Source organism: Betta splendens, chromosome 10, assembly GCF_900634795.4.
Source record: "Betta splendens chromosome 10, fBetSpl5.4, whole genome shotgun sequence".
Classification (NCBI taxonomy): Eukaryota; Metazoa; Chordata; class Actinopteri; order Anabantiformes; family Osphronemidae; genus Betta; species Betta splendens.
Genome location: NC_040890.2, coordinates 13,259,304 through 13,284,733, shown reverse-complemented (window position 1 = coordinate 13,284,733; position 25,430 = coordinate 13,259,304). Strand labels below are relative to the sequence as shown.

General features: G+C 49.4%; 1 protein-coding gene across 1 annotated transcript; it reads left to right on the top strand.

Annotated features, from left to right (window-relative positions):
• The first annotated feature begins 1,520 nt into the window (after positions 1–1,520).
• LOC114864806 (neuronal acetylcholine receptor subunit alpha-7-like) lies at positions 1,521–24,146 on the top strand. Its single transcript, XM_029165769.3, has 9 exons — positions 1,521–1,725; positions 13,157–13,296; positions 14,510–14,554; positions 14,839–14,948; positions 19,510–19,757; positions 20,243–20,437; positions 20,942–21,028; positions 22,444–22,553; positions 22,660–24,146. The coding sequence occupies exons 1-9, from the start codon at positions 1,656–1,658 to the stop codon at positions 23,257–23,259; spliced, it is 1,605 nt and encodes a 534-aa protein (XP_029021602.1). The 5' UTR covers positions 1,521–1,655; the 3' UTR covers positions 23,260–24,146.
• The last annotated feature ends 1,284 nt before the right edge of the window (positions 24,147–25,430 follow it).

Here is a 25,430-nt window from a genome sequence, read left to right as displayed (position 1 = left end):
TTGAGTTATTTCTGGTCTTTGCACTTTGAACGCTAAAGATCTGCACATATAATGTTTTCTCTATGATCTTTGACATTTCTATAAATATTGATCCTTGGGCCTCAAACCCGTCCCGTGCTGCTGGAAGCCTTGTTCCACTGTGTTGCCTGTTGTAGGTAGAACATTTGAGTAAATCTCTCTTTACATTTCTGTAGTTGAAAAGTCACAGCAACAGAAGTTACATGTGATCAGATGCGGCAAATGTAGGGACCTGAAACACACAACACCATCTGCATATTCACAATGAACCAGATCAACCTGTGAACACTGTGATTCATGTTCTGACAACGACAGCAGCTCTTTGCGCTGTCAGACATTTGTAGTTCAAAGCGTGTTTCTTCAGTTTTGAAATGAGTTTGACGGCGTTTATCTCTCACCGCTTCCTTGTTAGAAAAGACACACGCACAGAGACAAACATCACATCCAACCATGAGCTGCAGCATCACATCCATGATTATGTTTGTCATCTTTGATGAAGCTGATGTTGTTCTGGGAAATACTTTTGTATTTCCTCATTTGACTTGTTCATTAAACCTCTAAAGTTTCCCATAGTTTTCACAGCTGAGGATCCGTTTAATGTCACTGCCTTTGCAGTGACTAGGATTTGTCCAGAGCGAGCAAGCGTGAGGACGAGGGTTGTGATGAGAGGTTTCACTGAGCCCCGTGCGGCTGACTGCCCACCTGCAGCACAGACACGCACGGAAACCTGCACCACATCACCTCCAACAGCATGAATCTTCTCTGATTGGGCTCCACGAGGCCCAGACGTGGGTGTAAAAACAGTGAGAGCTGGTTTAACGCTGGTTGCTCCTCAGATTGCACGTCCTGTCGCATGGAGATGAGGCAGGAAACGGAGCCAGGCGCTGGAGAAACGTGCGGTGTCCCCCCTCGTCGCCCGCACCAGCCGATTTCCAACTGAAATTATTTATGGACTGGAATAAATAGGTCATTTGATTATGAGCCAGGCTGCCACAAAACGGAGGCGAATGCGATAGAAATGCAGTTGGGGGGGGGGGGGGGGGGGGGGCATCTGTGCTCCATGAGACAGGCCTGAGTCAAGCTTTAACCTGTGTAAGACAAACACAAACGGAACCCAACATAAAAGCTAATATTACACATATAGAGTATTAGAATTTGAATAAGGGCTAAAAAAAAACTCGACAGCTGAGGGCGAACGCTGCTTTCACTGTTGTTCAGCGGTAAGTTTCTAATCAGCTCAGATGCGCGTGCCCGCGCAGCGCTGCGCTGCGTAAGGGAATGTGTTTCAGAAGCAGCGTGAACGCGCCAATTTCAACTCCACTCATTCAGTTCTGTCTTGTTCAACTCTCTGTCTCTCTCTATCTCTCTCTCTCTCTCTCTCTCTCCTTCTCTCTCTCTCCCTCTCTCTCTCCTTCTCTCTCTCTCCTTCTCTTTCTCTCCTTCTCTCTCTCTCCTTCTCTCTCTCTCCCTCTCTCTCTCTCCCTCTCTCTCTCTCCCTCTCTCTCTCTCCCTCTCTCGCCCCGCTTGGACTCTTTACAGCCTCGTGCTCGCGTCGCTGCGGAGCCAGAGCGGATCTTCTGTCCAGCCAACGCTGCGAGTCACAGCTGGACCGGAGGAGTCCTCTGCGCGCTGCCAGGATGCGATGCCATAAGTTCTGGGCACCAGGTTCGCTTGGATTTTACATTTGGACCGCCATGCTTTTCAAAGGTAGGACGGGGACACCGGCGTTTGCTGTCCGTGTCTGTTTAGTTTGTTTTTCTTTAGATGCACTTTTTTTCAGAGCCTGTTTGGATTTCAAAAAAACCTTTGAGGAACAGGGAATTTGTTATCATTGAAGTCAAAATGAAAATCCTTCTTAGACATGTTTTACTTTAGCTTACTTTACTTAAATGATTGATTCAATCATAAACTATAACAACAGAAGAGCCTGTTTTTGTTTTTCTGGAGTCTCCACTAACAAACATGAATTACTAGATGCTGAATGCACATCTCCACAGTTCAGTCCCCTTGAAATGGTGTTTCATTAGGCAAAGTTATTTTTAAACATTGTGCGCGTCTGCCTGCGTTTATGTTTTGTGTGTGATGTGCAGTTGCTGCATTAATGTTTGCCTTGTGCGTGTGTAATGTGATGTAAATGCATGACTTTAATTTTCTCTTGAGCCCCATCCTCTCAAACAGCATCCTCCTCTGAGGCATGTGGGTTGTTGACAGTACCGCGACATGCTTCACGTGTGTGTGTGTGTGTGTGTCCATATCGTCCCACCTGCCTCATCACTCCATGCGGTCCAGGCGGTTGGTCGTCAGTGGACGTCTGTGTTGCTCCATGTGTCCTGATGTTGACATGTCTGTCCGTTGGGAGCAGAACTGGCTCCGGAGGCTTTGAGCGCTGGGATTAAAGAACCATTTAGCTGCTTTCAGGCTCAGTATGGGCCCATTCACTGCACCATTGATAAGCGACCTTCGCCTGTAGAGGGAAACAGATTAAAGCCAAAACAGGATCATTTATTCCTTTGAAGGTTAAACTTTGATATCACCTTTAGAAATGTGACAATGTCCAGACGCCCGTTGTTGCTGCTGAAGACCCCCCTGTGATGGAATTCTTCCTCTGACCTTCATTTAGACAACCTGACCCACTCACGTGCTGCCATAATGTCTCCTGGCTTTCAATTCAACGCCTCATCTCTTTTGATGTCTTCCTCGCTCGCGTTTAGTCTCGTTCTCTCTGCACAGACCAGTCCACGACTTGGACTGATTCAGCGACACTTTACACCTAAGACACAGAGATTTTTGAGAGTTGTGGGAGTGTGTGTGTGTCTGTGGACGGGTTGGTGGGAGGCTGCAGGACCCAGGCCTGCTTTCTTTCTCTCTGTGTGATCAGTGATCAACGTCACCTGTTGATACTTAAATTTGTGGCATCTGATCAATCGTCCTCTGTTTTACTGCCTGTCGGCCTCTTTATTCCTTCGTCATTCATCACCTTAAACATCACTGCTCATCAGCGGTGCGTTGCCCTTTTCAGGACTTTTCTATAGCATCTGCCACATTATGAATTGGGGCAAATCAAAGCTGGGAGACAGCGGCGAGCTCTGCACTATGTGATAAAGGGCATTAGAGTTGGGAGCTCGTTTAGTGCCGTCTGTTGTCTGGTTCCTTTCTCGTCCTCTCACCGTCTCTCTCCAGTCTCATTGTCTGCATTTTGAAGCTGATTACGTAATAGGCTCACCACCTGGGGTAGTGCTGAACATCTGGATAGACTGCTGCCCTCCGTTGACCTCCCATTGGAAGTTATCCCCTTTTATTTTTTTCCCACCTTCTAAGAGTCATTTATGGCAACAGACCTTTACAAAGTAATGTCCATTAAATACAAATATGAGAAATGTACTGGTTACACAAATATCCCCTTCAGGTCCATTTACTTCTCGTTCAGCATTCTGTGCATGGATACAAGTAAACAGGATCCTATTTATCTTTTGACTAAAGTTGGAGTGAACATGACACCTGTGACTTCTTCAGTGGTGTTTCTATTTTCTTTTGGTCAAAACCAAATAGGAGGAAATCCGCTCGTAGCAGACTCCATCTGAGCGCATTGATGACTGCAAGCGCAGCTGCTATTTTGTATAAGTGCAGTGTTTGCTGAGGTAGAATATCAATTGCAGTAGTTTTGGTAGTCGGGATGCACGATGATGGAAAAATGATTGCAATCAGGCCAGTGTTGTATCAGTTTCACACCATGAATGTGACAAATGGGATGTTTATGGAAAACAGACCATGCGGATTTATTAGCGTTTGGATTTTTCTGACTTAAAATGGCTGCAGGGACTTGACGAATTCAGGCAAATGGTTTTGTTCTTGCAGAGAAATTTAATCAGGTACTAACGTATTGTAATTCATGCAGAATTATTCATCAACATTCTTTCTTTAAACACAATAAATCTTGATTGTTGTTTACATTTTAGACAATATTTGCATTATTTCAACGTGTGATAAAATCTTTGCGTCTATAATGCAGCGTCTATAATGCTGCATTCTTTACATTCACATCCCCTCATATCTATGAACACGTTTTGAATCTGTGCCCCCACGTTCCACCTTACATTAAACGCTACAGTTCCTGATAGGTGCAGTCAATGGCTGCCGAGGCATCTTCTCCATTGTGCAGAGATTGCGGGTCTTTCTCCTCCACGCGCTTGCAGAACCAGTGAAAGAGTATTTGCATCAGAATGTCTGCGGGTGTGTAGCATTTGTTGTGGTGTTGACTGTCCAGGCCCTCGGGGAGTTGCGGTCTGTCAGCGGTTTCTTTGTGCAGCCCCGTTCCCCTTCCAGGTTCATAACTCTGGTCTCTTTGTCCCACAGCATTCTGGGATCAGAGCCCTGCGATGTTCCAGACTGGATAATAGACTTGGCTTTTTGCGTCAAGTATTGAGATTTAGCGAGCGTGTTTAACAATGTGTGAAATAAGATTACTTGAAATGAGCGGCTGGATTTGTTTGTGTGTTAGAACTGTGTGAAACAAGGCTAAGAATAAATTACTTGTTGTCAGCGTGTTCGTTAATTTAGAGATAAGCTAAAGTGAAAACATATTTTTACTTTTACTCTTACAGTGTGTCCTTAACCGTTTAGTCACTATCTTTGAAGTGTTGATCAGGATTAATGGTGCAGCTCATGTCTTGATGATAGATAATCTAGTACACATAACTCAGCCTGGATGGGTTTAGCTGGGCTCATCAGGACACCTCTTACCCTGGTGTAAGAGGTGTCTGTTTAGCTCTGGGCCTGAAATAGCATCCTGTTTGTGTATGTGATGCAGAGAGAGAAACATCTTTGCTTGGATGGGCCAAAAATGCATCCAAACACTGGCCCAGTGACCCATCAGACAGTTCCAGTTTAATTCCTTGGTATATGTTCATTTTTGAATACATTTTGAATGTTTAGATGCTTCTTAAAAAAAAAAACTCAAAGCCTTTCAATTTTTATCTTTTCCTGTTGATTTTTCGCAAACCGACCTCCCTATTTAAATCAAATTGACTCTTTATATCGGAACTGGGTGATTCATGTTGGAACAGTTTTAATGAGGCACCAGTAACGTTAAAAAAACATTTAGTTTGAATCAAACTAACCAGGTAGTGAAGGCGCTGTAATCATTCCATAGGGCTCACACATCAAGGGGGGATTTATTTTCTCAGCAGAATCCTCATTGCCACCGAACCAAGATGCTCAATTCTTCTGTATCAGAGTCTGTGATTGACGCACAGTTATATTTTTTGGGGGGGCTGGATCTTCCCGACAGTCGACTGTGCTTCCTCTTTGCTTCCAGGGATTTCCATCACTCTCTGTAAGTGAAAGGACAAGGGTGCAGAACACACTCGCCCCCGTCTTACTCCTCTCTCACTCTCTCGTGGTGTGATTTTGATGAGATCCCTCGCTGGGTTTGAAAATGTATGTTTACTTGCCAGCGTCTCGCATCAGCTTCATTAGCGGGATGATTAAACACAACAGCAGCACCATCCACCGGGCTCCTCCCCCTCACCGTGACGCGCATGGTTTGTTTGTGAGTTGCGGTTGGCACGGTGCTTCGCTTTATTCATTTTTTAATTTCTTCTTCCTGTGAGAGACTGAGCAGGTCTACGCTGGCTTTATTAGTTTAGTTGTGTTCGTTGGGCCTCTGCTCACATTTCACAGCAATAAAACGGATAGACACAGGAGAGACCCCGGCAGGAAGGCGGCTGCATTTCAATGAGTGTGAACAGTGAATGCAAATACTGTTGTGTGCACGCAAATGAACTATTTATTTACTGACACTGTATCTTTGCTGAATCCGAGCCCATTGTGTATCGACTCAAACATGCTCACACGGGAAGATGGAACCAGTGATGTGTGTTTACTGTGGATCCGACTTCCACCTGGAGAGGTGAAGCCTGGACTGACAGGCTGAGGTCCAATGACTCAACCGGAGCCGGCGCAGCTCGTGAGGAGCAGTTTAGAAGAATCTGCTGTGCTGAGCAGCTTCTCGTAGTCCTTATGGCGGCTCAGTCCTGCCATAACAGGGCTTATTACAGTCTTAATGGGCCAATCAGCACCATGCTGGGCCAATGGCACGCTGCTCTCTTCTCCACTGCCTGCTCTCCTCCTTCGCTTTAATCCTTTCTCCCATTTCTCAGCTACGTTACATTTCTGTCTTTGATCTTTGATCTTTTTCCCCTCGCTCTCTTTATCTTTTTCCACTGGATTGATATTTGAGGAAGTGTATTTGTTAATAACCTACGGCCTGTCCGTATATGTGGATATATTTTATATTTATTATCATTTCATAATGTAGTCTGTGTCCTGTTTTTGGATTGGATAGGAGAAATGAGCAGGTCACATTGGACTCTTGGATAATTTCATCTGAAGTAAACACACATTCAGATTAGCCTCTGGTGTAAATATGTGAGTTTGGAGCAGGGATGGAAAGGAAACAGTTGTTGGACCAGCCTTTAAAAAGAGAAGATTCCCAGAGATGGGGCCATTTACTCTCGCTAAAACTCAAGTCTGATATTTGTTGGATTCCACCACAACTAAAAGTGATTATTGTTTTATTTGTAACAGTATATTGTAGTTTTGTAGGGTCATGGTGTCAGGAACTCGGGCGGGCGGCGGACCCACATGCACAGCACGGAGGCGATATTATAATCCACAAAAGGGTTTATTCTCAAAGGCACGGTCAGACGGTCCAGGTCATACACAGAAAAGGCTCGGCGAAAGTACAGACAGGGAACAGGCAAAAACTCACGGTAAGTAGGTAATCCAAGGTCGGGCAGGACACATGATACGGGCAGGAACAGGACACGGGAAACACGAACACTCAGGGAACTCAACTCATCAAACACGAACACTCAGGGAACTAGAATGCGCTGGAGAAACACGAACACTCATGGGACTCGAATACGACAATCTGGCAAAGGACTATGGGAAACGGTGGTGGCTAAATACACAGAATGATTACATAATTACTGACAGGTGTGGATACTGAGAACCGGTAAGTGAACAGCTGACTGGCACGGGAAGTTAACAAAATAAAACAGGACATGACGTGACTACTGGAAAACAACTAGAAACGAAAACACAGATCATGACAGTACCCCCCCCCCCTATGGCGCCTTCCACGGCGCCCACGGAAGCCCCCCCCCCCAAACCAGGGCGGGCGGAGGGTGGTCCCAGGAGGAGGGACCGAATCCCAACCCCTCAAGGCAAACGAGCAGGGTGGGTGGAGGGAGGACCGGAGGAGGGCCAAAACAAGAGTCCACATAACAAAGTCCACGAACAGGGAAGACACGAAGATCAGGGATTCCTTCACGGAGGGTGACGGCGTGGCGAGATCCTGCTCAGCAGCCGCTGAGCCAGGGTGGCACTCTTAGTGCCCTTGGGCTGGACCGATGTCCCCGGGGACCACCCCGAATGGCAACGTCCTCCAGGCGGACGCTGATCCGAAGGGCTGAGGAGTCGAGGCGGGCGTCGCCGCAGGAGGCAGCGCCATCCGGGCAGCAGGAGGCGCCGAGGGCAAGGCCACCAGTCCGGCGGCCGAGACAAGGACGAGGCAGGGACCAGCGGCGTCCTCCTTGGACCACCGCGACGAGAGGCGGGAACCAGCGGCGTCCTCCTTGGACCACCGCGACGAGAGACGGGAACCAGCGGCGTCCTCCTTGGACCACCGCGACGAGAGACGGGAACCAGCGGCGTCCTCCTTGGACCACCGCGACGAGAAACAGGAACCGATGCAGGTGCGGCCGGAGCCGGGCCGCCAGGAACCGATGCAGGTGCGGCCGGAGCCGGGCCGCCAGGAACCGATGCAGGTGCGGCCGGAGCCGGGCCGCCAGGAACCGATGCAGGTGCGGCCGGAGCCGGGCCGCCAGGAACCGATGCAGGTGCGGCCGGAGCCGGGACGGGCGCGACCCCCTCCTGGAGGTCCGCCGGGACTACGACGGGAGCGACCCCCTCCTGGAGGTCGGCAGGAACTACGGCGGGAGCGACCCCCTCCTGGAGGTCCGCCGGAGCTGCGACGGGAAGCGACACACCCTCATGGGGGTGTCACGCCGGGACTGGCGGCGTTGGGCGCGACCCCCTCCTGGGGGTCCGGCCGGGCCTGCGGGCTGGGCGCCGACCCCCTCCTGGGGGTCCGCCGGGACTGCGGGCGGGCGCGACCCCCTCCTGGGTGGTACGCCGGCGACTGCGGCTTGGCGCTGAGACCCCCTCCTGGGGGGTCCGCCGGGACTGCGGCTGGGCGCGCCCACCCCTCTGGGGGTCCGCGGGACTGAGGCTGGCGCGACATCCTACTGGAGGTGCGCAGGAACTGCGGCTGGGCGCGGACACTCCTCCTGGAGGTTGCCGCCGGAACTGCGGCTGGCGCAGACCTTCCTACTGCGACGGTGCGCAGGAGAACTGCGACTGGCGCGACCTCCTCCTGGAGGTGCGCAGTGAAACTGCGACTGGCCGCGGACCTCCACTCCTGGAGGTGCGCAGGAACTGCAGACTGGCGCGACCTTCCTCCTGTGCAGGTTGCGCAGGAACTGCGACTGGCGCGGCCTCCTCCTGGAGGTGCGCAGGAACTGCGACTGGCGCGGCCTCCTCCTGGAGGTGCGCAGGAACTGCGACTGGCGCGACCTCCTCCTGGAGGTGCGCAGGAACTGCGGCTGGCGCGACCTCCTCCTGGAGGTGCGCAGGAACTGCGGCTGGCGCGACCTCCTCCTGGAGGTGCGCAGGAACTGCGGCTGGCGCGACCTCCTCCTGGAGGTGCGCAGGAACTGCGGCTAGCGCGACCTCCTCCTGGAGGTGCGCAGGAACTGCGGCTAGCGCGACCTCCTCCTGGAGGTGCGCAGGAACTGCGGCTAGCGCGACCTCCTCCTGGAGGTGCGCAGGAACTGCGACTAGCGCGACCTCCTCCTGGAGGTGCGCAGGAACTGCGACTAGCGCGACCTCCTCCTGGAGGTGCGCAGGAACTGCGGCTAGCGCGACCTCCTCCTGGAGGTGCGCAGGAACTGCGGCTAGCGCGACCTCCTCCTGGGGGTGCGCAGGAACTGCGGCTAGCGCGACCTCCTCCTGGAGGTGCGCAGGAACTGCAGGTGCTGCCTCCTCCTGGAGGCCGGCGGGCGCTGCGGCTCCAAGGGTGACGGGGACTGGAACGACCGCTACAGGGCCGACGGGAACGGGGAATGGAACGACCGCTACAGGGCCGACAGGAACGGGGTCAGAGACAGGGGTGACCTCCACTTGGCCTACGGGAACGCCCTCTACTTGGCCTACGGGAACGCCCTCTACTTGGCCTACGGGAACGCCCTCTACTTGGCCTACGGGAACGCCCTCTACTTGGCCTACGGGAACGCCCTCAACTTGGTCGACAGGGACAGGAGCTGGAACGACCTCAACTTGGTCGACAGGGACAGGAACTGGAACGACCTCAACTTGGTCGACAGGGACAGGAACTGGAACGACCTCAACTTGGCCGACAGGGACAGGAACTGGAACGACCTCAACTTGGCCGACAGGGACAGGAACTGGAACGACCTCAACTTGGTCGACAGGGACAGGAACTGGAACGACCTCAACATGGCCGACAGGAACAGGAACTGGAACGACCTCAACTTGGTCGACAGGGACAGGAACTGGAACGACCTCAACATGGCCGACAGGAACAGGAACTGGAACGACCTCAACTTGGTCGACAAGAACTGGAACGACCTCAACATGGCCGACAGGAACTGGAACGACCTCAACATGGCCGACAGGAACTGGAACGACCTCAACATGGCCGACAGGAACTGGAACGACCGCAACATGGCCGACAGGAACTGGAACGACCGCAACATGGCCGACAGGAACTAGAACGGCGTCCTCCTCTGAGGAGCCGACAGGAACTGGAACTAGAACGGCCTCAATATGGCCGACGGGAACAGGAACGGCGTCCTCCTCTGAGGAGCCGACAGGAACTAGAACGGCCGCAACATGGCCGACAGGGACTGGAACGGCCGCAACATGGCCGACAGGGACTGGAGCGGGGTCCCCTCCGGAGCTGGCATGACAGCTTACAGCTGCCGAGCTCGACGGGGGAGACGTCGGGCCTGATTGGGTGGGGTTAACAGTCGTCAGACGGACAGCGCCCTCTGACGGGGACAAGGACGGAACTGGGGTCAGGGCAACACACGACTGATCTGGGGTCTGGGCAACACACGGCTGATCTGGGGTCTGGGCAACACACGGCTGATCAGGGGTCTGGGCAACACACGGCTGATCTGGGGTCTGGGCAACACACGGCTGATCTGGGGTCTGGGCAACACACGGCTGATCTGGGGTCTGGACTAGGTTTGACTGGGCTGGGGCCTGGAGACGACAGGGCTGCACCGGGGCATGAGTAACACACGGTTTAACTGGGGCCTGGGCAACGCGCGGCTGAACTGGGGCCTGGGCAGCGCGCGGCTGAACTGGGGCCTGGGCAGCGCGCGGCTGAACTGGGGCCTGGGCAGCGCGCGGCTGAACTGGGGCCTGGGCAGCGCGCGGCTGACTTGGAAACCGAGCAGCGCGCGGCTGACTTGGAAACTGAGCAGCGCGCGGCTGACTTGGAAACTGAGCAGCGCGCGGCTGACTTGGAAACTGAGCAGCGCGCGGCTGACTTGGAAACTGAGCAGCGCGCGGCTGACTTGGAGGCTGAGCAGCGCGCGGCGGAACTGGAGACAGAGGGCCGCGTGAGAGCAGGAAATCCTCCCAGGGAAATAACCATGGAGCTGGGCAGGTTGGTGTAGGCACGACGATCCGACGGGGCGGGGAGGAGGAAACCGAAACCATAGGCGGTGCGACTGGCGCTGGCGTGGTACAGAGCGTGTCGCTTAATTCATCAAACTTCGCGCATAGTCGCTCGTAGAGGCGATGAACGCTGGGGTGATCTAACGCGGTGTCATCGTCCTCCAGCGTCACTATTGCCACCTCTACGGCGCTGCGCTGATCCTCCGAGTTACTCGCCCGTCGGTAATCCTCCGCAAGGATCTCGAAATATTTATGTAGGTCGCTGGGTAGCTCGGCACAGGTAAACTCCATACTTCCGCGGGAGAGTTATATTCGCCGTAAAAAAAAACAAGGAAAAACAGTCACTGACCTGACCGGAGGCTAAGTGCTGGCTGGGTCCAAGTTTGGCCAGATTGTTCTGTCAGGAACTCGGGCGGGCGGCGGACCCACATGCACAGCACGGAGGCGATATTATAATCCACAAAAGGGTTTATTCTCAAAGGCACGGTCAGACGGTCCAGGTCATACACAGAAAAGGCTCGGCGAAAGTACAGACAGGGAACAGGCAAAAACTCACGGTAAGTAGGTAATCCAAGGTCGGGCAGGACACATGATACGGGCAGGAACAGGACACGGGAAACACGAACACTCAGGGAACTCAACTCATCAAACACGAACACTCAGGGAACTAGAATGCGCTGGAGAAACACGAACACTCATGGGACTCGAATACGACAATCTGGCAAAGGACTATGGGAAACGGTGGTGGCTAAATACACAGAATGATTACATAATTACTGACAGGTGTGGATACTGAGAACCGGTAAGTGAACAGCTGACTGGCACGGGAAGTTAACAAAATAAAACAGGACATGACGTGACTACTGGAAAACAACTAGAAACGAAAACACAGATCATGACACATGGAGGCTCAGCTGACAGCAGGTGTCCTTCTTTGCATGCAGGCTGTCATTGGTCTTTGAGTGGAAGGTTTCTACCTGATCACTCCACCTTGAAGACCTGCTTCTGTTGTTGTCTTTTGAGCAGGTTCTGCTGAAATCCGTCCGTGTTCACTTCCTCGACCAATGATCCTTTTGGCCACTTATTCTAAGTGTCCTGTTGGTTCCTGACTTTTTTAACTTCACAGCTATTGAGGCCACTTTACTCCTGGGAGGACGCTTTAGAAATGCTTTCAAATGCCTGCCCAGATCTGTGCCCACGGTGATTTCATAGTTGAAGTCATAAAAGTCTACAGAAGGTTCACTGGACTTGCTTGTACCTTGTACAGTAGAAAACTGAATCTGTAGCCAACCTCTTCAGCCGGCTTCACACGGAGGTCAAAACAAACTGGAGGCCACACTCAGTCGAGCCCCAGAATCCTGCAGACTGGTCTGGTCCAGCTCCAAGACTCAGTGAACAGGAAAACGTCCGAGAGACTTCCATGAGAGGTCAGTGCGTGCACTCGCACTCTCCTGACCTCAATCCACCTGAGCACCTACAGGCAATTACTTTAAGCAGTATTTTGTTCCTTCCAGTGCCATAAAGTTAACCTCTTCATTGCTGTAAAAACTTATCAAAACTATGATCTACAATAAATATTTTACAACTGTTCACTTAAAATGACTTTGTGTGCTTCTACTATTAATTTAACTGTGTTTTCTAGACATAATTTGTGAGTAAAATGCTCTGCAGCAAGACCAGAGACGCCAAGGTCGTTGCTCTGATTACGTATGCGTGAAAAAGCAATTGTGCGTCTTTGTCATCCTTTATTTTGGGACAGATGGAAAGAGCTAAATGTGTCTGGAAGGTGCGTTAGAGAGGATCAATAATGGTGATGAGAGCTGGGCCAACAAACACATCATCCTAATCACCACAGACATAAAGCGTACAATGACAGCCTGTGTGTGTGTGTGTGTGTGTGTGTGTGTGTGTGTGTGTGTGTGTGTGTGTGTGTGTGTGTGTGTGTGTGTGTGTGTGTGTGTGCGTGCGTGCGTGCGTGCGTGTGTGTGTGTGTGTCAGTAGACCCGTTAGCAACAGTTCAAACCTGGCTTTACTTGGGTAAGTCACTGCCTTCATTCTGTCTGGTGCCAACAAGGGAAGGGTAAAAGGTCAAGACGACCATTAAAACTACTTTCTGGATTAAAAATCTGGCAGCGGATGTGTTTTAAGTACAGTTTGGAGGAAGGCGATGGGTCCAAGCCAAAATACTGACGTTAAAAAGTTTCTGTCAAACTCATTAAATTCAGCTTTGCATCCGTGATTTAACAAACCCTGCACCGTTTGAATTGAATCAACCAGTGACACAAATTGCCTTTAGTGCCTAAATGGGCATTTGTTTCAATAACAATATAAGCATGAATGAATAAAACGTCCTCTGCTGTTCCTCCAGGGTCCCTGCAGGGTGAACACCAGAGGAAACTGTACAAGGAGCTGCTGGCTAACTACAACCGCCTGGAGAGGCCGGTGGTGAACGACTCGGCCGCCATCCTGGTGGAGCTGGGCCTCACGCTGCTGCAGATCATAGACGTGGTGAGAGAGCGACACACGCATGCACGCACGCGCACACATAAACGCACACACACACACACACGCACACACGCACGCACGCGCACACATAAACGCACACACACACACACACGCACGCACGCCCACACATAAACGCACGCACACACACACAAACACGCAAAAACACACACACACACACACACACACACACACACACACACACACACACACACACACACACACACACACACACACACACACACACGCACACGTACAGTAGGCGACTATGCTCTTCCCACTGCATCTGTTTGTCCTTGGTCCTGGTAGGTTTCACTTCTAATCTGTCTGGAGGACAGATTTCTGGACTTATTATACATGTTGTGCTCAGCCGAGCTTCTAACTGTGATTCTGTGGTTGTTTAAGTGGAACAGGACAGTGAGGACAGCGTGGTTCAGAGACGCTTTACGCTGAACCCACCACTCAACTTGTGTTGTCTGTTTCTGGGTCGTGGACGCTCACTCACCACCACTGCAGGGACTGATTTCAGTTTCAGCTCAGCTCTCGTTCTATTTGCATCAAACACCTCTCAGCCCGTCGCTCAGCAAGTCGCCGCCGCTCCTTCCTGCAACGTCCAGGAAGCACCGTTGGTTCCCAGGATTCGCAGCTCATCGGGTCAGCGGCGCGCGTTGACTGCGTTATTGGCTTCAGAACAAAGATGTTAAAGGCGCGTTTGTCGTGTTCAACACAGGAAAAAAAAGCCAAAAAAGCTGTGGAGAAAGAGTCAGATAAATGGATAATTAGATGCATTTTGCTAATAAAGGGAAACTTCTTTGATCTCACTTCTCTCCGTAAAACTAGGATCCAAACACTCCTGTCCCGACTTTTTCACTCAGAACTGGGAGCAGAAAACCTGACGCTTGCAAAAATGCTAATTACAGCTCGCAGCTAGAATATAGCAACATCATTTTGTTCGCTCATTGGAGTTTAATAGTCAGTAAAGACAGTTTTCAATCAGACTATTTTTAATTCTCCTTTTCTGTTTTGGAGCCCAGTTTATTTCACTGCATTTATTTAAACCCACTAGTTCTTTGAGTCTAAAGGTCCGTTCTTAACATAAAACCAGACATTTGCCCGTGACGAACCAGTTTTTCCACTGAATTAAACATGTCCCTGCTCCTTTTTCTCCGGCAAAAGACAAACTTCTCTCCTTTTCCCTTCTTTTCGCGTCTGTTCTCAGGATGAGAAGAACCAAGTGCTGATCACTAACGCTTGGCTGCAGCTGGTGAGTTTGACTTGAACATGGGCACGTTATCATCAGCTTAATGTTCCGTATTTATGATTTTATTACACGCTACTCTAATAAAGGCACAGTGACTTTGCCTCTGCATTAAAAGCCTTTTGATGATGTTGAATTTATTCACCACACCCGTACATATAGCGCTTGTTTCTTAGATTATCTATTGAAGTTAATCTTTATAAACTATAACACTGAGGACCATTGAAGTCAGTGAATTTATTAAAGGTTAGACCTCCCAGCGTCTCTAGTTGAATGTCTCTCTGTTTCAGTACTGGACAGACATCTACCTGAGCTGGAATCCTGAAAACTACCCTGGCGTCCAGAACCTGCGGTTTCCTTCAGACCAGATCTGGACCCCTGACATCCTCCTTTATAACAGGTCAGAACCACCTGCTGCCGCTCACTACAGCCTCACGTGATGTATGAATGAGAATAGAACGTATATAATCTGACAGCGTCACCGCTCTGCAGGAGATAAACACACCTGTCAGACGCAACGTGTTTCCTTACGATTCATTTTTATTAGAAAAGCGCCCAAAATATCAGTTCCAATCCCTCTGATGGTATTAAATTAAATGTAATCCCCACAAACCAAAACCAATGGGATAAACAATCAGTCATGAAAAATTTCAGTTATATTTTTGTCCACACAGGTAAAAAGACGGTTTGTGTGTTGAAGACATCTAATTCGGTTTGTGTCTCGTTTGCATGATTCAGTGTGAGATGTAGCAGCAGTGTTGTAAATCCTGTGTCGGACAGAAGAGGCTTCTGTTCTTTCATGCTATATAATAGGCACAAAGAGGAGCCCAGTGTTTTGCTGTATACCTTTACTTTTCCCAGTACACACCAGCACACACATTGCAGGGAACGAGGACAAAACAAAAGGTTGGGGGGGGGGTATTAACCCAAATTTTAAAAGCTCAGCTTTTAGATCTGCTGGGATTACCCATTCTAATCTCCTCTTCCCCCGCCTCCGCCTTTTAGCCTTTGCTTCCTCCCCTCGCTCTCTGCTCCCTTCCTTACCCACTCTCTCCTCATCTCGTTCTATTTATGTCTCCTTCCGTCGCTTTCATAACTCACCGCCTCACCATTATTCACTCTATTCAATCAACTATTTCTCTCCATAGTTTATTGTTTCCAGCCTTCACTGGCTCCTCTTTATAAATCATTCCATCCACCTGTCTGTGTCTGTCAAGATGTCAGCATATTGCTCTCCGACTCTTCTCACACTCTACTTGTTTATGCATCGGCAGCTTCTCCTGTGCTGTGTTATCCTTGGCTATTTCTGCATCTTATGTGTCTGTAGGTTTAGACTCTGAGTGCATTGGATCACGTTTTGGCTAAAAATAACTCTGAGTAAAGTGATAATCTCTTAAAAACATGTTCCGCAAGAGCAAAGTTGACCATGTTAATAGTATTAGTCTAACATGTTGGCGAAAAGCACTCGATGGTGCCAGAAGTGCATTTAGCTATAACTCTGAAAGTGGTGGGTTATAAATGAAGGTATCCATTTGAACTTGATGGCATCAACAGAAGATAGGATTCATCCTATGATTCATCATGGTTCATCTTTTGTCCAACATTCTGTTCCAATCTGCCATTGGATGAGATAATGGCAAGTTATCTATATATGTGAAGTCTGGTCTGAATCAGAGTCATCGACATGCAGAGATCAACTCTGCAAAACTTAACCTTTATCACTGCTACTACCACATCACTAGTATGGCTAGAACAAAGGCACCTCCTGCTTCCAACATTTAACCACTTTCAAGTGACAGAGATGTAGAAACATTCACATTCAGATCATGGTCCTTAGGTCTCAGCAAACTCAATACACACACTCATTGAGTAATGGACACCTGAATAAGGAAGGTTTGCTTCACAACCAAAACAGAAGGTTTACACGGCCCCGAGGAGCCACGCGAGCTAACAGTTCTAGTAATAATATGGATGGTTACTGCACACACGCACACGCACACACGCACGCGCACACACACACACACACACACACACACACACACACACACACACACACACACACACACACACACACGCTCACACGCACTGTTTATGGCGTGGCACACAGGAGGACAGCTGTTCAGCAGATGCATTCATGGTTGTTATCCAGGCAGTCGACCAACCGTCGTTTGGCCTAACTTGTTTTGATACGAAGCTAATGCTGTTCAGGAGTTTTAATATCAGATACCACCTTAATTCCTTAAATTATATGTCATCACAGTATGAAATTGTCTCACATACTGTTGTATTATTGTGCAGACTCACACTGTCTCATGACAACACTTCATGCATGGATGACTCTGTAACTGAGCTTCATGTATTTCTACTGGCCAGGCTGTGTCCTTGCTGTCAGACTGGGGAAAGGCATTTGTCACATTTGCAGTATTTTAAGCTTTGACTGACAGCTGACATTGTCCAATTTAAACAGTCAAGACTAATTACTACTAAAGAATAAAGGCTTGTAAAACTCACTCACTTTGCTTTCATTGTGAGTTTTGAGTTGCTACTTATGAAGCAACTGCGATGGACGTCGACCACATCTGTCAATAGAGGGAAAAGTTAATGGTCTCAGTCGGCTGGAGATCAATGAGGCACATGAAGGACGTCCAACTTAAGTAAACCACTGACTGGAGCTCATTTCAATTAACGCACAGATGGGTCAACTAGAATGAATCAACCACAAAAAAATGTTTGGTATTCTCATCTGTATTCTACACGCTCTAGAACGGGTATTTTTCAATTTAGAAGATTGCCATCGAAAGACGATTTGCGTTGTGATACATGTCATTAAGATGACAGCATGATTAGAAAGAGGCTGTTTGTGTGCGACTGGTGCGTATTGGGAGTAAATATGCTGCACTTCTTGCCTGCAGCATCTTTTCCAGCGAGTTAACCTGAGGTTGACTAATGCCATTAACCAAATTAAAGATCCCATTTTATAGGCGGATTGGATTTTTAGTACATATTTTTCTTCGTCTGACTCCGTTAACGGCTCCCCGTCCAGCATCGCTCTCCGTGTGCGTCCCGCTTTTGTCATTTGTGAGTCCCTGTGAGCTCGCGTAAAGGCAGCAGCAGGTGTTGAGCGAGCGAGGGGAAAGCTTGGTGACTCATGTCCCATGGTGCAGGAGCCTGTCACTGCCACCATTGTAGCTGTCCGTCAGCCCCTGTTCCCACCTTCCCCTCACTGTTCACAGTCCCCTTTCCCCAGTGTGCGACTGTGTGTGGATGTGCACACACACACCGCCCCTTCCCGTTCTCCCAGGGCTATCACTTGTCCTGTTGTATGTTTAAAAAATGAAACGTGTGCTTAGAAAAGCAACTGTATTCCCTTCATAATTCATCATCATGAGACGGAGAAATTTAGAAGTAAAAGCGAATGACTTCCTGTTGATTGCAGTAAAACGCACACATACACAGATAAAGTGTGGCCGGAGCTTGAATAATTCATGGCGTGGTTCCACCTCGGACAACCCTCGCTTCCTCCCCCAGCACCTGGAGCCACAGCTGATAGCAACACACACAGAGGAGAAATAAATTACATCACAAAAACAGCTAAAATCACTCAGTCCGAGCGGAGGCAAGGACAAATGGAACGGATCCATCTGGAAATTGTGTTGCGATGCGGCTCACGTTCCTTTGTCAGGGCTGAATGAGGCTCCAGGACGTTGTAGATACGCTGACACTATCGCTCTCGCAGGTGAATGCGTTGATTTGTGTGTATTGTGTGCGCCTCCGTGGTGCATGTCAGCGTAGAATTTGATCTTAAAGCTGTGTGGACGTTAAAGTGAAGGCGACTGACAGCTCTCCTTTCAGCGATAAACGCAGCTGATAGCGTGTGTTTACTTGTATGTTAGCAGCAAATTCACCTAATAAATAAAAGCCCCAGACGTTTTATGTGTTTCCCTCCGTCTGCTGTGCTGCTAACGTGACAAAGGTTTACTGACAGTATGATAATATTCAAATTTATATGTCAACAAATGTAATGAGAGCGTTTGAAATTCAAGTCTTCTTCTGATTTGTCTCCTTCTCATTTTGTAATTTCATGAGACCTTTGCAATGGTCAAAAGTTCAAACAGGACCATTGGAATATATTCCTGATAGTGTTTCATGATTTGCATCAGGGAGATTAGTAGTCAGATAAAAACTAGAAAATAGCCTCCAGGTAAAAACAACTAAGAGACTTCCTCAGTGTCTCACTTCCTGATCAAAGCGGAAACAAAGAAACAGATCATTTAGAACATTTAGCTCAACCTTTTGGAAAACGAAGATGTCTTCATCTTTTAAAGTAGAGACTGGAGAGTTGCTCCTCCAGCTGTTTGCAACAGTGACGAATCGGTTTATAGAAAAACGGATTCTTGGCCAAGGACACTAAAGTCTCTAAAAGTTCAAACTCCACCTCGGGCACTTTATTTTGGAAGTTCACACACTCACTGACACAAGCGAGGGTTATTTCATGATTTAGGAAATAATTAGAGTTCAGTTGTAGTGTCAGGGCTAAAGTGGACGGCATGTGTAGGCGTTTGCTTTATTGTGAGCCCTCGAAGCTACAGTACAGTCTCAGAAAACCCAGATTCTGCTTTGTTCAGAGCTGGAGTGATGGACCAGGGCTTTTCTCCTTCCTTCAGTCGTATTAACCAAATGTGCAGGTCCCGATTGCAATTGGATTAACCTCTTGTGATTTCCCTTTTTATTGTCCACACTCATTCATAGGTGAGATTATAAGACTTAATTTCTCAGTGATGGTACAAATAGAAACAAAAGCCATTAGAAAGTAATTGCCAGCTTGTGTTTTTCCAAGCAAGATGACAAAAACAACTTAAAAAGCAATAAAGCGATCGGCACGATGGAGCAAAGTGGCGCTTCACCTCACAGATGCCTTATTAAACGCCCATGGACGTTACTGTGTGCTTCTCTTTTCCCAGCGCGGATGAGAGGTTTGACGCCACGTTCCACACCAACGTCCTGGTCAACGCCTCGGGTTACTGCCAGTACATCCCCCCCGGCATCCTGAAGAGCACCTGCTACATTGACGTGCGCTGGTTCCCCTTCGACGTTCAGAAGTGCGACCTGAAGTTCGGCTCGTGGACCCACAACGGGTGGCTGCTGGACCTCCAGATGCTGGACGTGGACACGTCCACGTACATCTCCAACGGCGAGTGGGACCTTGTAGGTAAGAGTCTGTATTCGCGGGAGGACTTCGAAAAACCAGTGTGATTCAGTTATTCGGAGTAAGTGAATGTCAAACTTCAAAATTCGTGACCTTCACAAAGTACCTGCTGCACTGGGACCATTATTATCACAGTGTCTCCAAAAATACTGAGATGAATGAGTGTCATAAAAACGTTTTCGGGGGGAATAATGTCTGGAAAGTGTCCCAAGCTGGTGGTTCTGGGTGGGAGCGGACCAGCAGATCCCAGTGTCTCTGGCCCTTGGTGGTGGTTGTCTGGGACTGGGTGTCAGACAGCACCAGATGCTGTGCAATAAAAACAATGACAGCACCTGCAGTTGGAGGTTAGACGGTTCAGCTAAAACACAAAGACAGCCTGAGATATTTCCTTCTATCCGGCAAAAGATGCATCTGGACTTGTTCTTCGGTCCCAACAAATGGCCTGTTGGTGTCACGGTTCTCTGCTACCACGCGTCTGCTTCTCCCAGGCGTGCCGGCCAAGCGCAACGAGCTGTACTACGAGTGCTGTAAGGAGCCGTACCCCGATGTGACGTTCACGGTCACCATGCGCCGCAGGACTCTTTATTACGGCCTCAACCTGCTCATTCCCTGCGTGCTGATCTCCGGCCTGGCCCTGCTGGTCTTCCTGCTGCCTGCAGACTCCGGGGAAAAGATTTCTTTGGGTGAGATGAAAAAGGCTGCGGATCCGAATTTACTGCAGATGTGTCTGATCTTATTAAATGTAAAAAGAACATTTCACATGTGTTTTTATCATAATATATAAAAGATGAGTATATACAGTGTGTCAGTATCAAAGCGTGAATGAATTACATACATTTACAGTTTTCTGCAACTGGAAGTTAATCAGATAATGAAACACACAGTTTGTACATAACCATGTATGAATCATATACCAAGATATGAACATCCTGTACATGAAATAACCTTGGAATAGTTTCCAAGTAGGAATTGTAAACTCACAGGCAGCGAGGGTGCAGGTAGTAACCTGCTGTAAAGGTCCCAGAGGAGCCGCTGCCTGACAAATGTTTGTAGTCACAAAAAGTAATAACGTACATAAGTAAGAACTGGAATAATTTTACACCCTGATGACCATGATGGCATCTGAATGCATTCACCATGTCGTGTCCTCTCTCTCCTCCTGCATGTGTCTCTCGCCCTGTCTCAAGGCATCACCGTGCTGCTTTCACTGACCGTCTTCATGCTCCTGGTGGCTGAGATCATGCCGGCCACGTCCGACTCCGTCCCTCTCATCGGTGGGTTTTTATTTTACAGCATGCGTATGAGTGAGCACGTCTAAAATATATGCGTGTGCATGAATGAGAGGAAGGAGGTCACTGTTCATTTATGAATAGGAGCAAGAAATAAACTGTCAACCAAAAGATGCTGTACTATTAATTCAGTGTTTCGCAACCCAGACTGAACTTAAATACTAGTAATATAAGCACGAGGTAGTGTTTTCTATGTAGGCTGAGCTTTATCTACACTATATACAGGCAACTAAATGATAATAAATAAATCCTCTGACTGAACTGAAACTGTCACGACCATCACTAGACTGTGAGACGTCTGGTTCTCCGCTAGGGAGGCAAGAAAGAAAGAAAGAAATATGAACGGCAGTAGGAAAAGACTGGGAGAAGGTTCTCAGGAAGGTTTTTCTGATAAATAACCAGACTACAACAAGACTGTGTGCATGTTCGTGCTGCATGTGCATGAGAGGTAATGTAAAGTCTAACTGCAGTTCATGGTGGCAGTGCACTGATGTGAGCTGCGTGTGCTCGTGCCAACCACGGCTGCCAAACGCCCACGCTGAGCCTGACGAGCGTGTCATCAATAGCGCGATTCATTGGCTCCTTCTTCGTTTGCTCGGAGCTGGACACGAGGCCGGCGGGGACGCGCTCAGGAGCCTCGTTAGAGCGGCTCACGTCCCCGTGCAGCGCAGGGCGATGGGAGCGATGAACACAGCTGCCGGAGTCAGGCCGCACGTCCTTCATCCTCATCATCATCACTGAATGAGTTAAACATCATTGTTTTGTTTGAATTCATTTAGTTGGATCGTATCAAAAAAGCCTCTAATTGAGTTTCATTCTAATTTACATTAAAAACATTCTGGCCTGAATTATTTATCTAATCCAGTGACTGACCACATATTTCTGATGTCATTCTCAACAAATAGCCACAATCTGTGAACCTGCTGCGACTTCTGAGCTGCTGTAGTGTTTGGTGTTAGCTTGACTTTGTTCTGAGGGATTAACAGAGAGGAGGACCTGCCCTCAGACGTTCAGGCCCGAGTGTGTTTTCGCGCTGGGCAGAGGCACATCGTTCCCCCATTGCTCCCCGACCGTCCCCTCACGGATGAGACGTGAACCAGCACTAATCTGGTTCTCTCCTTTCCCCTCATGCTTCGGATCGCGCCTCTGTTTTATCACTTTTTTCCCGCAGATTTTATTTCCCCCGTTCGAGACCGCGCGTGTCTTTCCCCCTCGGCGCTGCAGCTCAGCGCCGATGGATCAGACCTGCTCCTCTTTTATGTTCGAGTGTGAAATCAACCTATTTTTTTTGGAATAATTTAAGCTTAACCTGTGCATTTTAGTGCTCACAACAAAGCCTGTATCCGAGTATGAAACTGAAAACATGCTTCTGTTTGTTTGCCGCGTTTCTGTCTTTGCAGCCCAGTACTTCGCCAGCACCATGATGATCGTGGGAATGTCTGTGGTGGTGACGGTTATCGTCCTGCAGTTCCACCATCATGACCCTCAGGGAGGCAAGATGCCCAAGTGGGTGAGTGAAACTAATGTAATCAGACAAATATCACATTTAGTACAAATGATTCCAACTACCTGGACGTCTGACTGATTATGTTTAATAAAGAACTGTCCCTTTTCAGATTCGGGTGGTTCTGTTGAACTGGTGCGCCTGGTTCCTCCGCATGAAGCAACCCGGAGACGAGCGCAAGCGCTCTGGTTACAAGTACCGCCACGCCTCCCAGCACCACTCCAGCTCCAGCTCCATAGAGTTGGGCACCGTTCCCAGCCTCAGCGCCCCCCACCCGCAGGCGCCCTGCCCGCCCTGTACCAACGGCTCCATGAGCCTCTACTTCAGCAACTACCACCCCAGCGAGAGCCCCCGCTGCCCCACGTCCAGCGACTCCGGGGTGGCGCTGGGGGGACACGGGCACGGCTCCCTCAGCGACGACGCCGAGCCCCCCGGCGGCGCGGGAGGCCTGGGCTTGGGGGCGGGGCCGGGAATCGGGCTCGGAATCCCGCCGCCGGAGATCCAGCGCATCCTGGAGGAGGTGTCGTACATCGCCCGGCGCTTCCGGGACCAGGACGAGGCCGAAGCCATCTGCGGCGAGTGGAAGTTCGCGGCGGCGGTGGTGGACCGGCTGTGTCTGGTGGCCTTCTCGCTGTTTTCCATCATTTGCACGTTCACCATCCTCATGTCGGCACCGAACTTCATAGAGGCCGTTTCCAAGGACTTCACATAGAAGGAACGACGAAGGGGGGACGCAGAAGATGCGTCTCGGCGGAAGCTGAATCATTTATTCACCTCGATTACACAAAACCCTATGATGAGAAAAAACACATTATTGTTTTTTTTCCCCTGATAAATTAAAAAAGACAAATTGTTTTGTATGTAGATAAGGAGAAACGTGGCTCTTGCAGGCTGAACATGCGCCCTGTGGGAGACCAGGCACAAAAGGTCTGAAATCACCGGAGCTGCGAAGGAGGACACTGATTTGTTTTATGTCGGCCTTTGCATTCGTCGGATCCATGAGGTGAAGTGTTCGCCCTGAACATCACGCCGCTTTCAACAGCTCACCTCTAATTCATTCCAACCAGAACCGATGGAGGGCTGTCGTCCCGTGTACATAGTGGAGGACTCCACGTCGTCTGCCTCGCGACACACGCCTCATGAAGATCCCTGTGATGACGTCAGCGTCACCGCTGCGATGAGATGCGTCACTGTGACTTTTATTGTTCGTGTTCCCTTTGCTTTTACTCGCCTCACCCGAGCAATAGAAGCACCTTCAGGTGCCGTTCAGGAGCCCTCAACCTGTTCGACACGGCAGGTGACGCGTTAAATACCACTGTCCAGGACGTCACGAACCAAGAAAAGGACGACCTTCACCATAATCACTGGAGAATTTACTGTAGATTTATAAAAGCCTCTGGAGTGTGTCGTTTATGTCTGTGCTGTGTGGAGGGAGCGCGGGGACTCGTTTAAAGCACAGAGATGTAAATGTGTGTAATTACTTTCACCTTCCGGCGTTTTTTTGTGGTCGTAAGTGAAGCTGTTGGTCTCTTTTCTCGTTTTCATGCCGAGTGTAATATTTGCCTCTGTGTGTTAATTAAAATCTATTTATTCTCTGTATGGCAGGCTGTGCATAGATCTGTGGCATAGGAACATAATGTGGAGCGAGAGGAGGAAGATTCACCACAGCATCTGTAACAATGGAAAATTAGGAGCAAGCACTGGGTGAATTAATTGACCAAGTAGGAATTAAACGGATCACGGAGACAGACTCCGGTATTGGGGATAATATGACCGAGCGCTGGGTTTTGCTTGGCTTGTAATATTAGAAGTGTTGCATTTTACCGTGGCTGCATCTCAGCGCCAGCGTTCTCGTGGTAATTAGGGAGATTAGTCAGACGTTACAGCGTGTGGTGCTTTTGTCTGCGGCTTCGTAATTGTCCTGAGATACAGAAGAGATATAAAATATTGAGAAGTAGGAGAAATTAGGAATCCGAGCTGAAATAGGTTAAAAAAGCTTGCAGTGCGAAGAATGTGGGCCATGCTTCCTTCTGTGGTTTCTGGATCTCCACAAAGACTTCTCCACTTTTAATTCTTTGATGTTTCGTGGACGAGCTCCAATAATTAACGCGAGGCTGACAGAGGAGTTTGTGTTGAAGTCTGGTAGATTGCGTTAGTTAAAACACCTCAGTACATGGTGGAATGTACTGTAGACTAGTGCTGCCTACATTAAGTGGGGAAGTCGAGTAGAAGGCGATGCCTCTGGTGCCGGTCGACGTCTCATGAGTCGTACGTGAGCGTCCGTCCCTGCAGGTTTGCGTTTGCCTGCGTCAGCTGCATGGGGATTCAAGTACAGGAGATGGGAAAAAACCATGGGAGAGAGAGAGAGAGAGAGAGAGAGAGGCAAAACTTTCTGTGTCCTTTCTCTTTTTTTCTTAACCTTCAAAACTAAACCATTTCACTCTCTCCTCCACGTCCTTTATTTAGACCCACGTGACGAACAGAACCTGTTGGAGCTGATGCGTGTGCCTCAGTCTAATCAACACCACCTAACCCTACCCATCCCCCCCCCCCCTTGCTGCTAGAGACCCAGCAAAGACGCCACTGACGCACACCCGCCGACGCACACACGCGGGCGCACACACGCTGGGCACAGCCGGGACCCGGGCGGCGGCAGATTGCGTGTTTGCGAGTGTCGAGCGGTCAGACCGCTGAGCTCAGCAGGCGTCACAGGGATGGAAGAGTCGGGAGCTCAAACCCACGCTCGTCTTTTATTCCTAGAAATGCAGATTACGGTTAGATTGCGGCGGCGAACGAGGCAGCGACGCAGCGGCGGAATCATTTGAGACCCCGAATATATGCAGGTCAAAGTGAGAATAGGCCGGAAAGTAATGAAACCCGTAA